We start from the raw sequence: 14,635 nt of genomic DNA, 5'->3' as shown, positions 1-14,635 counted from the left end.
TAACCTCCACCTCCCAAGTTCAAGTGATTCTCCCACCTCAGCCTCCAGAGTAGCTGAGACTACAGGCATGCGCCACCACACCCGGCTAATTTTTTTGTATTTTGGTAGGGATGGGGTTTCACCATGTTGCCCAGGTTGGTCTCGAACTCCTGAGCTCAGGCAATCCGCCCACCTCAGCCTCCCAAAGTGCTAGGCTTACAGGCACCCGACACCGCGCCCGGCCAATTTTTGTTATTTTTAGTAGAGACATGGTTTCACCTTGTTGGTCAGGGTAGCCTTTAACTCCTGACGTCGTGATCAGCCCGCCTCGACCTCTCAAAGTGCTGGGATTACAAGCGTGAGCCACCACGCCTGGCTCCAGGAAATCTGGATTTTTAATGTGATATCTCCAAATTCTGAAACTTTGGCAACTAATGTAATTTTTAGAAGATTGTGGGCCAGGCAGACTGCATTCTATGGAGGGAGAAAAGGAGGCCTGAGGCCGGGCTCGGTGGCTCATGCCTGTAATCCCACCACTTTGGGAGGCCAGGCGGGCAGATCACAAGATTAGGAGTTTGAGACCAGCCTGGCCAATATGGTGAAACCCCATCTCTACTAAAAATATAAAAATTAGCCGGGTGTGGTGGCAGCGCCTGTAGTCTCAACTACTCGGGAGGCTGAGGCAGAAGAATCGTTTGAACCCGCGAGGTGGAGGTTGCAGTGAACCGAGATCGTGCCACTGCACGCCAGCCTGGGCGTGCCCTGCCGGGTACAGTGGCTCACATCTGTAATCCCAGCACTTTGGGAGGCTGAGGCGGGCAGATCACCTGAGGTCAGGAGTTCGAGACCAGCCTGGCCCACATGGTGAAACCCCATTTCTACTAACAATACAAAAAAAATGGCCCGGCGCGGTGGCTGACGCCTGTAATCCCACGTTTGGGAAGCTGTGATGGGAGGATTGCTTGAGCCCGGAAGCTCGAGGTTGCAGTGACCCATCATCGCGCCACTGCACTCCAACCTGGGTGACAAGAGCGAGACCTCGTGTTTAAAATAAGTAAAAAAAAAAAAAAAAAGGCCTGTAACAGAGACGCGACTCTCCAAAGTGCCACACAGGCAAGTGGGGGCTGCACAGCCCATGGTTTCCAGAAAGCTTCTCTTGGGAATGTAAAATAACACTTACCCTGGGACTCCTAGTTTCTAAACCTCCTGAGCCTAGAGGCCCTGAGGACCGACCAAGTGCAAAGTCCCCGACCCCCTACACCGTCCTCCGCTCCCTCTGCACCGCACTCTTCATTCCCTGAGCACCGTGGTTCCTCCGTCTCCGGGACTTCGCCCTCCGTTACCTGGATGGCCTGCAAGGCCATTACCCGCCACTCCACCCTATTTGGGCCATGTCGGCTGCAAGCCTGGCTTCCACTCCGCACTCCCGGAGAGCCACGCGCAGACCCTCCCCCACGGCCCCATCGCACCCTCCCGAGACAGGTAGCTTAGGCTTGCGTCCCCCGCCGACACCCAGCACAGAGGGGCAGTCCTGGAGGCCACGCAGACCCCCCCCACCCACGCGCAGAGACCGACCCGGGGAACCGCGGGAACCAGTCCAGCGCGGGGGCAGTGGCAGACCCGAGGCGCGAGGCGCGCATGCGTAGCGCGGCCTTTATTGCATCACTGCGAGTCCAGAACGCACGGCTGGATCATGAGCACGGCCCCGCTGGCGCCTGCGCGCTTGCGCATCTTCCTCTGGCCGGCGCGCGCCGCAGCCGTCGGGGTCACCTCGGGGTTGAGCTTCTTCTCTAGCAAGTGCATGCGGGCCATGGTCTCAGTCAGCATGTCTATGAGCAGTTCCCGCTGCAGCTTCAGGTAGTTGTTGTCCTCCAGCAACACTTGGCTTTTGGTCCGCTGCACCTGCGCCTTCCAGCTCCAGGCGGTCCGCGAGAGCAGCGGCGACCACGTCTGCGCCAGCTGGCTCTCAGTGGTCCACCGCCCGCCGCGGAACACGAAGGCCTGGTTGCTGAGGCGCATGCGCGGCGCGCCGTAGGCGAGGCCCAGCTCGGCCTGGCGCATGTTGTGGTCCAGCAGGTAGAAGGTGGACAGGGAGGGCATGCGGCGCAGCGGCGGCCGCCGTGGCGAGAAGGGCCGCGAGATGTAATCGGCCCAAAACTGCTGCAGCTGCTCCCACAGGCGGCTGGCATGGCTCGTAGCGGAGCACTCGAAGGTTGCCAGGGCGTGGACCTTGTAGGGCACGCAGGTGCTCGGAGGGGAGCCTCGGGAGCGCTGGCGACTCGTGCTGCGCTCTTGTCTCGGGAGCCCGGATGTCCAGAATGATGAAGGCGAGCCTGGGGGAGCTGCCGGGAGACAAGAGTCCGGGTGAGCAGCGTGCTTGGTACAGGCCGCCTCTCAAACCGCGAGGCCGGTGGACATGTCTTAGCCCTGCAGCTAGGGCTGCGGCTCTGTCCAACCAGCTGCTGGCCACCGAGGAGCCCGTCCCTCCACGCTGCACAGGCAGCAGTCTCACCTAAACCATCTTCCCCAAAGACCACTGAGGATCAGGCCCTGGGATAGATATGCAGAAGAAGGACGGGAGGAGGGCCTTGTTCTCTGAGTTGCAGCTGGAAGGGTGAGGGGTAGGGAATGGTAGTAAGACAAGTAAGTAGGTATTTAAAGGAGGAGTAGGACTTTGCCAGGTGGGTTGAGGATGGAAAATGGAGAGCTTCTAGGCAGAGGGAAGAGCCAAACAGGGCTTTCTTTTTCTTTTTCTTTTTTTTGAGACGGAGTCTCGCTGTTGTTGCCCGAGTTGGAGTGCAATTGCGCGATCTTGGCTCACTGCAACCTCCACCTCCTGGATTCCAGCAATTCTCCTGCCTCAGCCTCTTGAGTAGCTGAGATTACAGGCGCCTGTCATCACCCCCACCTAATTTTTGTATTTTTAGTGAAGACGGGGTTTCACCATGTTGGCCAGGCTGGTCTCGAACTCCTGACTTCAGGTGATCCACCCACCTCGGCCTCCCAAAGTGCCGGGATTACAGGCATGAGCCACCGCGCCTGACCATTTTTATTTTGTATTTTTAGTAGAAATGAGGTTTTACCATGTTGGCCAGGCTGGTGTCGAACTCCTGACCTCAGGTGATTTGCCCACCTCAGCCTCCCAAAGTGCTGGGATTACAGGTGTGAGCCACTGTACCCGGCAGGGCAGGACTTTCATATTTCAGATGTGAACACGAGCTTGGATAGGATTGGTGCTGGGAAGAGCAGAAGAGGAAGCTGGGAAGGTGGACCAGTGCACTATGTGAAGGTGCTGTACAGACAGGCTCAGAAGCTTAGACTTCCTTTTGTGGGTAAGAGGGAACTGCTGAAGGATTACAAAGCCAGGGTTAGATCTGGATTCTGAAAACAATCTGGGAGGATATCTAGCATACCCAACAGCATTATTGCCCTCATCATTCAGTCATTTGATAGACTTGAACTAGCATCTGCTCTGTGCCAGACTCTGGTCTTGGGAAGGGGACCTGAAACAGCCTCTGCCTGCCCTCAAGATGCTCCTAATCCAGCTTGGAAGGCAGACGTGTGTATAGAGCATAGTCCAGTGTGTTCACTGACATCCTGGGGTGTGTGCCACGGGCTAGACCTATGCATAGGGCTCAAAGTATCAGAGATTGTGCACGCTAAACATGACTTTTGTTCCAAACAAACTATGCCCTCAGGGAGTCCAAAGTCCAGATAACAGACAAGTCCCATTTTGCTCACTTCTCCCTGCACCCCCCCGCCACCCCTACCCAGTAAGTGCTGATTCTATTATGTGAAAAAGGGAACTATGTGTTGTTTCTAATTCCTCTTCTGCCCATGGACAGTGAGAAGAGAAAGAACTGGAGCAGGGTTCCCTCTGTTATGCCTTCATTAATTCATAATACACTTATCCCTCACATATAGGTGGACAGAGGCTGGATGGTACATACCATCCCCAAGATCTGGTTCAGGGAGATGGTCTCTGGAAGCCCACATCCAGGCCCACCCTTGAGATTGTATCTTCTCAGAGGATCCTTCCCCGTTAGTCCTCACTGTATGTTATGCCTCACCTGGAAGATGTGGTGGAGCTGCTGAGCTGCTGTCCCAGGGTTAGTCCCATCCCCGACCCACTCAGCTCTTGTCCACCTGCTATGACTCACAATGCCTCCAGGCCAGGCCACCCCAGGCCAAGAAGGGGTGCTGACCGCCGAGCTGTCAGATAGACTCTGGGCTCTCCCCTGCATGCATTCAGCGCATCATTGAGCACCTACTATGTTCTAGGAACAGTTCTAGGGAAGTGAAGAAGATATTCCCTCACTGAGCTGTCATTCTTGGCATGGGAATGAAGGGAGTAGTCATAAGCATAGTCCAAGACAGGAATTTGTTCTAGGGGAACTAACAAGCTAGTCTCTCAGGAAGCTAACAAAAGGTGTCATGGGTCAGGTTCCCTAGAAGCAGAGCCTAAGATGAGCATTCTTATTCAAGTGAATTATTGGGGAAGTGCTCTCAGGAGAAGGGGTTGAGGGAAACAAGACAGGGCAGAGAAAAAGGCTAAGGCTGAGCCAGAATGTGGTCTCACCTGGAGACTAGCTTCCGCTTGCTCTCATGGGGAACTCTGAGCACAGATAGCACCACAGTTAGGCCTCCTTAAAGCAAGGGAGCCCGTCTTTTGTACCCTCCTTCTACATGTCAGTTATTGGCCGGGGCAGCTGAGAGTTACCAACCAGCACCTACGGCACCTATGGGATGGGTGCACCACGAGTGATAGGGATCTCAGTGGGGCACCAACTGAGGAGGGAGGAAGATAATAGGATAGATGATGAAAATGAAAGGGCAGGCCGGGCGCGGTGGCTCACGCTTGTAATCCCAGCACTTTGGGAGGCCGAGGCGGGCGGATCACGAGGTCAGGAGATCGAGACCACGGTGAAACCCCGTCTCTACTAAAAATACAAAAAAATTAGCCGGGCGTGGTGGCGGGCGCCTGTAGTCCCAGCTACTCGGAGAGGCTGAGGCAGGAGAATGGCGGAAACCCGGGAGGCGGAGCTTGCAGTGAGCCGAGATTGCGCCACTGCACTCCAGCCTGGGCGACAGAGCGAGACTCCATCTCAAAAAAAAAAAAAAAAAAAAAAAAGAAAATGAAAGGGCAGACTAGCCAACATGGCAAGACCCCATCTCTACAAAAACAAATTAGCTGGGCGTGGTGGCATGAGACTGTAGTCCCAGCTACTCAAGAGGCTGAGGTGGGAGGATCACCTGAGCCCAAGAGGTGAAAGCTGCAGTGAGCAGTGATTGTGCCACTGCACTCCAGCATGGGCGATAGAGACCCTGTGTTAAAGAAAAAAAAGAGGGCCAGGCACGGTGTTTCATGCCTGCAAATCCCAGCACTTTGGGAGGGGAAGGTGGGTGGATCACCTGAAGTCACAAGCTCGAGAACTGCCTGAACAACATGGTGAAACTCCGTGTCTACTAAAAATAGAAAAAATTAGCCGGGCGTGGTGGCGGGTGCCTGTAATCTCAGCTACTCAGGAGGCTGGGGCAGGAGAATTGCTTGAACCTGGGAGGCAGAGGTTGCAGTGAGCGAAGATTGTGCCACTGCATTCCAACCTGGGCAACAAGAGCAAAACTCCGTCTAAAAAAAAAAAAAAAAAGGAATGACTAAATGAATAAGAATATCCAGGCTGGGCGCGGTGGCTCATGCCTGTAATCCCAGCACTTTGGGAGGCTGAGGCGGGCGGATCATGAGGTCAGGAGATCGAGATCATCCTGGCTAACATGGTGAAACCCCGTCTCTAATAAAAATACAAAAAATTGGCCGGGTGCAGTGGCTCATGCCTGTAATCCCAGCACCTTGGGAGGCTGAAGCAGGCAGATCACCTGAGGTTGGGAGTTTGAGACCAGCCTGACCAACATGGAGAAACGCCATCTCTTCTCAAAATACAAAATTAGCCGGGCATAGTGGTGCATGCCTGTAATCCCAGCTACTTGGGAGGCTGAGGCAGGAGAATCGCTTGAACCCAAGAGGCAGAGGTTGCAGTGAGCCGAGATCACACCAGTGCACTCCAGCCTGGGCGACAGAGCAAGACTCCGTCTCAAAAAAAAAAGTCTAATTCTGATACGTACAGTGAAGAAAACAAACCAGGGAAATACAGAAAGTGATTTTGGGACAGGGTGAGAAGTAGGAACTAATTGAGATGTGGTGCTCGGTGAAGGCCCTTGACATTCATGCTAAAACCTGAACAATAAGGAGACCCCAGTCCCTTGAAGACCTGGGGTAGAGGAAGGAAGTGGCTGGGCATGTTTGAAGGACATGTGCCACGTGTGCGGACAGTGGAAGGAAATGAAGTCAGTCCTACCTGCTAAGCCCACCCACTTGACTACAAGAGACAGACCCAGATCCACAGGAGCTCACAAGCTGGGGCAGAGCCCGGTGGTAGCGCCACCTCCTAGGAAACTTCTGTAACAGTTTCATTGAGGTATAACTGACAGAATCAACTACATTTATTTATTTATTTATTTATTTATTTTTGAGACGGAGTCTCGCTCTGTCGCCCAGGCTGGAGTGCAGTGGCGCTGTCTTGGCTCACTGCAACCTCCGCCTCCCGAGTTCACGCCATTCTCATCCTTCAGCCTCCCGAGTAGCTGGGACTACAGGTGCCTGCCACCATGCCCGGCTAATTTTTTTTTTTTTTTTTTTTTTTTTTTTTTTTTTTTTTTGGTAGAGATCAGGTTTCACTGTGTTGGCCAGGATGGTCTCGATCTCCTGACCTCGTGATCCGCCCACCTCGGCCTCCCAAAGTGCTGGGATTACAGGCGTGAGCCACCGCGCCCGGCCAACTACATATATTTATAACGTATAATGTGAAGTATTTCGATAATTTGTTATGTGAAATCATTCCCAAAATCAAGATAATGTATCCATCTGGAGGTATCCATTACCTTTTTCTCTTTTTTTGAGAGGAGTCTCACTTTGTTGCCCAGACTGGAGTGCAGTGGTATGATCTTAGCTCACTGCAATCTCTGCCTCCTGGGTTCAAGTGATTCTCCTGTCTCAGCCTCCCAAGTAGCTGGGACTACAGGCACCCGCCACCACACCCAGCTAATTTTTGTATTTTTAGTAGAGATGGGGTTTCACCATGTTCACCAGGCTGGTTTCAAACTCCTGGCCTCAAGTGATCCATCTGCCACCGCCTCCCAAACTGCTGGAATTACAGGTGTGAGCCACCGCGCCCGGCCTCAATATAGATTTTTTTTGGCATTGGCTTCTCGCCACATAATTATTTTAAGATTTATCCATGTTGTTGCATTTATTAACAGTTCATTGCTTTTTACTGCTGAGTAGTATTTCATTGTATGGAAACACCACACGATTTGTTTTTCCATTCAGCTGTTGATGCACATTTGGGTTGTTTCCAGTTTGGGGGCTATTGCATATAAAACTGCTCTGAACATTTTGTTCGTCTGTGTGGACATATGCTTTCATTTCTCTTAAGTAAATACCTAGGAATGGAATGACTGGGTCATATGGCAGGTGCATGTTTACCTTTTTATTAAGCCACTAACAGTGAGTGAAAGTTTCTGTTTCTCTGTATCCTGGCCAACACTTGGTTTGGTAAACCTTCATTTTTAAAAAATTCGCTTAATTAAAGGTCGTGGTGGCGTTTTTGAGACAGGGTCTTACCATGGTGCCTAGGCTGGTCTCAAACTCCTGGGCTCAAGGGATCCTCCCACCTGGGCCTCCCAAAGTGCTAGGATTACAGGCAGGAGCCACGGGGCCCAGCTAGTAAGCCTTTTTTTTTTTTTTTTTTTTCCGGCTCACTGCAAGCTCCGCCTCCTGGGTTCACACCATTCTCCTTCCTTAGCCTCCTGAGTAGCTGGGACTATAGGCGCCCGCCACCACGCCCGGCTAATTTTTTTGTATTTTTAGTAGAGACGGGGTTTCACAGTGTTAGCCAGGATGGTCTCGATCTCCTGACCCCGTGTTCCACCCACCTCGGCCTCCCAAAGTGCTGGGATTACAGGCTTGAGCCACCGTGCCCGGCCAAGCCTTTTTAATTTTAGCCATAGTGGTAGCGTGTCTAAATTGTGGGGTTTTTGCTGTTGTTTTGTTGTTTTAAATTTTTTTTTTTTTTTTTTTTGAGACGGAGTCTCCCAGGCTGGAGTGCAGTGGCGCAATCTCAGCTCACTGCAAGCTCCGCCTCCCAGGTTCACGCCATTCTCCTGCCTCAGCCTCTCTGAGTAGCTGGGACTACAGGCGCCCGCCACCACGCCCGGCTAATTTTCTGTATTTTTTAGTAGAGACGGGGTTTCACTGTGGTCTCGATCTCCTGACCTCGTGATCCGCCCACCTCGGCCTCCCAAAGTGCTGGGATTACAAGCGTGAGCCACCGCGCCCGGCCCTGTTGTTTTAAATTTTTAACAGCAAGCTCATCCTTAATAAATTTATTTTACTTATTTATTTATTTTTTGAGATGGAGTTTTGCTCTTGTTGCCCAGGCTGGAGTGCAGTGGCGTGATCTCGGCTCACTGAAACCTCTGCCTGCTGGGTTCAAGAGATTCTCCTGCCTCAGCCTCCCAAGTAGCTGGGATTACAGGCACCTGCCACCACGCCCGGCTAATTTTTGTACTTTTAGTAGAGATGGGGTTTCACCATGTTGGCAAGGCGGGTCTCAAACTCCAGACCTCAGGTGATCCACCTGCCCTGGCCTCCCAAAGTGTTGGAATTATAGGCATGAGCCACCACGCCCGGCCTAATTTTTGTATTTTTAGTAGAGACAGGGTTTCACCATGTTTGCCACGCTGGTCTCAAACTCCTGACCTCAGGTGATCTGTCTGCCTCGACCTCCCAGAATGCTGGGATTACAGGCGTGAGTCACCGCGCCCAGCCTCATCCTTAATAAATTGAGGCTTTAATTTGCATTCCTCTAACAGCTAATGCTATTAAGCATCTTTCCATGTGGGTATTTGTTATCTATTTTGATGAAGTGGTTGTTCAAGTCTTTTTTTTTTTTTTTGAGACGGAGTCTTGCTCTGTCACCAGGCTGGAGTGCAATGGCTCAATCTTGGCTCACTGCAACCTCCGCCTCCTGAGTTCAAGCGATTCTCCTGCCTCACCCTCCCGAGTAGCTGGGACTGCAGGCAGGCACCACCACACCCTGCTAACTTTTGTATTTTTTAGTGCAGATGGGCTTTTGTCATGTTGCGAAACTCCTGGGCTTGAACTCCTGGGCTCAAGTGATGTGCCTGCCTCAGCCTCCCAAAGTACCGGGATTACAGGCGTGAGCCACCATGCCTGCTCAAATTGCAGTTTTTGTTTGTTTGTTTGTTTGTTTCTTTGAGACAGAGTTTTGCTTTTGTTGCCCAGGTTGGGGTGCAATGCGCAATCTTGGCTCACTGCAACTTCCGGCTCTGGGGTTCAAGCAATTCTCCTGCCTCAGCCTCCTGAGTAGCTGGGATGACAGGTGCCTGCCACCATGCCCGGCTAATTTTGTATTTTTAGTAGAGACAGGGTTTTGCCATATTGGTCAGGCTGGTCTTGAACTCCTGACCTCAGCTAATCCGTCTGCCTTGGCCTCCCAAAGGTCTGAGAATACAGGCGTGAGCCACCGCACCCAGCCTGCAGTTTTTGTTTGTTTGTTTTTTGAGACATGCCACCACGCCCGGCTAATTTTTTTTTTTTTTTTTTTTTTTGAGACGGAGTCTTGCTCTGTCACCCAGGCTGGAGTGCAGTGGCACAATCTCGGCTCACTGCAACCTCCACCTCCCGGGTTCAGGCCATTCTCCTGCCTCAGCCTCCCAAATAGCTGGGACTACAGGCACGCGCCAACACACCCGGCTAATTTTTTTTTTTTTTTTTTTTTTTTTTTTTTTTTTTGAGACGGAGTCTCGCTCTGTTGCCCAGGCTGGAGTGCAGTGGCACGATCTCGGCTCACTGCAAGCTCCGGCTCCCGGGTTCACGCCATTCTCCTGCCTCAGCCTCCCGAGTAGCTGGGACTACAGGCGCCTGCCAACACGCCCGGCTAATTTTTTGTATTTTTAGTAGAGACGGGGTTTCACCGTGTTAGCCAGGATGGTCTCGATCTCCTGACCTCGTGATCTGCCCGCCTCGGCCTCCCAAAGTGCTGGGATTACAGGCTTGAGCCACCGCGCCCGGCCACACCCGGCTAATTTTTTTGTATTTTTAGTAGAGATGGGGTTTCACTGTGTTAGCCAGGATGGTGACGATCTCCTGACCTCGTGATCCACCCGCCTCGGCCTCCCAAAGTGCTGGGATATAGGCGTGAGCCACCGCGCCCGGCCTGTGCTCTGTGTTCTTGTGCTTGGTCTGTTTATTGTTGCACCAATACTGTTGATACCTGGTAGGTGTAAATCTTCCAATAATATTCTTTAAGATTGCTTCGGCTTTCTAGGTCCTTTGTATTTCCATATAAATTTTAGAATTTGATTGTCAGTGTTCACAAATAAACCCTCATGCTCACTGTTTAAAGCTTTCTCTTCTTGTCATGAAGACACTCAAGAGCTTAAATCAACCCCCAGAAGGTTGTCTGATAGACATGGAATCAGAGCCCAGGAATATTTTAACCAAGCCAGTGATTCATATTCATTCTTTCTCTCTCCACAGTGTGTCTATGTTATTAAAGTCAATTTTCGGCCACACGCAGTGGCTCATGCCTGTAATCTCAGCAATTTGGGAGACTGAGGCAGGCAGATCACTTGAGGGCAGGAGTTCGAGATGACCCTGGCCAACATGGTGAAACCTTGTCTCTACTAAAAATACAAAAAATTGGCTGGGTGTGGTGGCACACACCTGTGGTCCCAGCTACTTGGGAGGCTGAGGCAGGAGAGTTGCTTAAACCCAGGAGGTGGACGTTGCAGTGAGCCGAGATAGCGCCACTGCACTCTAGCTTGGGCAACGGTGCAAGACTCCCTCTCAAAAATAAATAAATAAAGTCAGTATTCTTTTTTTTTTTTTTAAGATGGAGTGTCGCTCTGTCGCCAGGCTGGAGTGCAGTGGCATGATCTCGGCTCACTGCAACCTCCACCTCCTGGGTTCAAGTGATTCTCCTCCCTCAGCCTCCCGAGTAGCTGGGACTACAGGTGCGTGCCACCACACCCAGCTAATTTTTGTATTTTTAGAGACAGAGTTTCACCATGTTGGCCAGGATGGTCTTGATCTCTTGACGTCAGGATCTGCCTGGCTCAGCCTCCCAGAGTGCTGGGATTACAAGTGTGAGCCATAGTGCCTGGCCTAAGGTCAATTTTTTTTTTTCTTTTTTTCTTTTTTCTTTTTTTTTTTTGAGACGGAGTCTCACTGTGTTGCCCAGGCTGGAGCACAGTGGCACAATCTCGGCTCATTGCAAGCTCTGCCTCCCGGGTTCACGCCATTCTTCTGCCTCAGCCTCCCAACTAGCTGGGAATACGGGCGCCCGCCACCACACCCAGCTAATTTTTTGTATTTTTAGTAGAGATGGGGTTTCACCGTGTTAGACAGGATGGTCTCGATCTCCTGACCTCATGATCTACCCGCCTCAGCCTCCCAAAGTGCTGGGATAACAGGCGTGAGCCACCATGCCCGGCCGCCTAAGGTCAATTTTCATTAGCAATCATGATATTTGGCCAGACATGGTGGCTCATGCCTGTAATCCCAGCACTTTGGGAGGTTGAGGCGGGTGGATCTCTTGACCTCAGGAGACCGAGACTAGCCTGGCCAACATGGTGAAACCTCTACTAAAAATACAAAAATTAGCCAGAGTGCTCCAGGGGCTGAGGCAAAAGTATCACTTGAGGCCAGGAGTTTGATGGTGCAGTGAGCCATGATCATACCACTGCACTCCAGCCTGGGCAACGGAGTGAGACACTATCTCAAAAAAACAACAGAAAGAGGCCGGGTGTGATGGCTCATGTCTGTAATGTCAGCACTTTGGGAGGCCAAGGCGGGTGGATCACCTGAGGTCAGGAGTTCAAGACCAGCCCAGCCAACATGGTGAAACCCCCTCCCTACTAAAAATAAAAATAAAAAGTCAGCTGGGCATGGTGGTGTGCACCTACAATCCCAGCTAATTGGGAAGCTGAGGCAGGAGAATCACTTAAACCCAGGAGGCAGAGGTTGCAGTGAGCAGAGATTGTGCCACAGCAGTCCAGTCCGGGTGATAGAGCTGTCTCAAAAACAACAGCAAGAACAACAACAACAAAAAACCAACAAAAACATACTTCAGACAGATCATAGATGACCACCAGGAATGGTGTACAACTTCCCTTATTTCATGGCCTACCAAAAAGAGAAAGCTACAAAACCCAAGGAAGTCTCTTTTTTTTTTTTTTTTGAGACAGAGTTTTGCTCTTGTTGCCCGTGGGAGTGTAATGGCACAATCTTGGCTCACTGCAACTTCTGCCTCCTGGGTTCAAGCGATTCTCCTGTCTCAGCCTCCTGAGTAGCTGGGATTACAGGCGTCCGCCACAATGCTTGGCTAATTTTTTGGTATTTTTAGTAGAGACAGGGTTTCACCGTGCTGGCCAGGCTGGTCTCAAACTCCTGACTTCAGCTGATCTGCCCGCCTCGGCCTCCCAAAGTGTTGGGATTACAGGTGTGAGCCACTACACCCGGCCTCTTTTCTTCTTCTTCTTTAAGTTCTTGCCTACTCCTGGAAGTCTTTATTTGATTATTTGAACAGGAAATGTTAGGAGAGATGATGGATAATTCCCACTTAAAATGGATGTTAACTCCTTTCACAAGAAGACCTTGATTTTGAGGACATTTAATGAAGGCTTCAAAATTTAAAGATTCACAATTTAAAAAATGGCTCCTGGTTCCTTTGAGGATCCCCATCTCAATGTCACTGGAAAGATGAGGTTTGGAGCCTGTGAGGAAGGGAAGGGTGTGCTACCGGGTCCCAACAGGTCTGAATTGAAGGACATAAGGTTTATTCTGATGGCAGAAAGGAAAGAGAAGAGCATCTGAAGATTTTTCCGATTTTTCCACATCACCAGCATTTGTACCACACTGGCTGTGAATCACACTGGGTGTGAATCACACTGGCTGTGAATCACACTGGCTGTGAATCACACTGGGTGTGAATCACACTGGCTGTGAATCACACTGGGTGTGAATGTCAGTGGGTCTCTTCTGGCAACCAAGAGGAATATTCCCCAAACCAAGGAAGCTAAATCTTGTTTTTCCCCATGGAAATTTCAGTCTGGCTTCTGAGATAGTCTGTTAGCGACATTTGCCCTTCCCTGAAACAACATGGTGTTCTCTGTGCTAATATAGTTTTAAAAAAGAAGTTGGCCAGGCGCAGTGGCCCACGCCTGTAATCCCAGCACTTTGGGAGGTCGAGGCGGGTGGATCACCTGAGGTCAGGAGTTCAAGACCAGCCTGGCCAACATGGTGAAACCCCGTTTGTACTTAAAATACAAAAATTAGCCAGGCATGATAGTACGCACCTGTAATCTCAGCTACTTGGGAGGCTGAGGCAGGAGAGTCACTTGAACCTGGGAGGCGGAGGTTGTAGTGAGCTGAGATCGCACCACTGCACTCCAGCCTGGGGGACAAGAGTGAGACTTCATCTCAAAAAAAAAAAAATCTGAAAAAAGACTGGGCGCACTGGCTCATGCCTGTAATCCCAACACTTTGGGAGGCTCAGGCAGGATGGATCACGAGGTCAGGAGTTCAAGACCAGCCTGACTTACATGGTGGAAGCCGTCTCTACTAAAAATACAAAAATTAGCTGAGTGTGGTGGCACGCGCCTGTAATCCCACATACGCAGGAGACTGAGGCAGGAGAATCCCTTGAACCCAGGAGGCGGAGGTTGCAGTGAGCTGAGATCACACCACTGCACTCCAGCCTGGGTGACAGAGCAAGACTCCATCTCAAAAAAAAGCAAAAACAAAAAAAAGTCACTTGGGAGGCTGTGGCAGGCAGATCACTTGAGGCCAGGAGTTCGAGACGTGCCAGGACAACATGGCGAAACCCTGTCTCTACAAAAAATACAAAAATTAGCTGGGCGTGGCGGCACATGCCTGTAATCCCAGCTACGTGGGAGGCTGAGACATGATAGTCGCTTGAATCCAGGAGGCAGAGGTTGCAGTGAGCCATGATCATGCCACTGCACTCCAGCCTGGGCGACAGAGTGAGACTCTCTCTCAAAAAAAAAAATAATAAGTAACATAAATGTTAATTTGACTTTTTGGTTTGTATTATAGGTAAAATTATAAACATGGTTTTATATTGACATAAGAGCTGTAAATTTATAGTGGGTTTATGTTTATAGACATTGATTTATTATTTTTTTACTTTACTTTTTTGAGACTGTGCTCACTCTTGCCCAGGTTGGAGTGCAGCAGCATGATCTTGGCTCATGGCCACTTCTGCCTCCCAGGTTCAAGCGATTCTCCTGCCTCAGCCTCCCGAGTAGCTGGGATTACAGGGCCCACCACCATGCCCAGCTAATTTTTGTATTTTTAGTAGAGATGGGGTTTCGCCTTGTTGGCCAGGCTGGTCTCGAACTCCTGGCCTCAAGTGATCCACCCGCTTCAGCCTCCCAAAGTGCTGGGATTACAGGTGTGAGCCATCGCGCCTGGCCTATATACATTTAAACAACACTGTGTGGCGGGTTAATATTTTGAAATGTTAGCCAGTGTATGGTGGTTTTTTCAGGCAGA

General features: G+C 50.9%; 1 protein-coding gene across 1 annotated transcript; it reads right to left on the bottom strand.

The window, feature by feature from the left end:
• Window positions 1-1,503: 1,503 nt before the first annotated feature.
• CBY3 (chibby family member 3) lies at window positions 1,504-4,042 on the bottom strand. The gene is made up of 3 exons (XM_055284969.2): window positions 3,930-4,042; window positions 2,436-2,438; window positions 1,504-2,321 (listed from the first exon to the last, which is right to left on the bottom strand). The coding sequence occupies exons 1-3, from the start codon at window positions 3,973-3,975 to the stop codon at window positions 1,642-1,644; spliced, it is 729 nt and encodes a 242-aa protein (XP_055140944.1). The 5' UTR covers window positions 3,976-4,042; the 3' UTR covers window positions 1,504-1,641.
• Between the last annotated feature and the right edge of the window lie 10,593 nt (window positions 4,043-14,635).

The sequence above is a fragment of the Symphalangus syndactylus genome, chromosome 7 (assembly GCF_028878055.3).
Source record: "Symphalangus syndactylus isolate Jambi chromosome 7, NHGRI_mSymSyn1-v2.1_pri, whole genome shotgun sequence".
Taxonomy (NCBI): domain Eukaryota; kingdom Metazoa; phylum Chordata; class Mammalia; order Primates; family Hylobatidae; genus Symphalangus; species Symphalangus syndactylus.
Note: the sequence above shows the minus strand (reverse complement) of the source record. Positions and strands in the feature narration are given on the sequence as shown.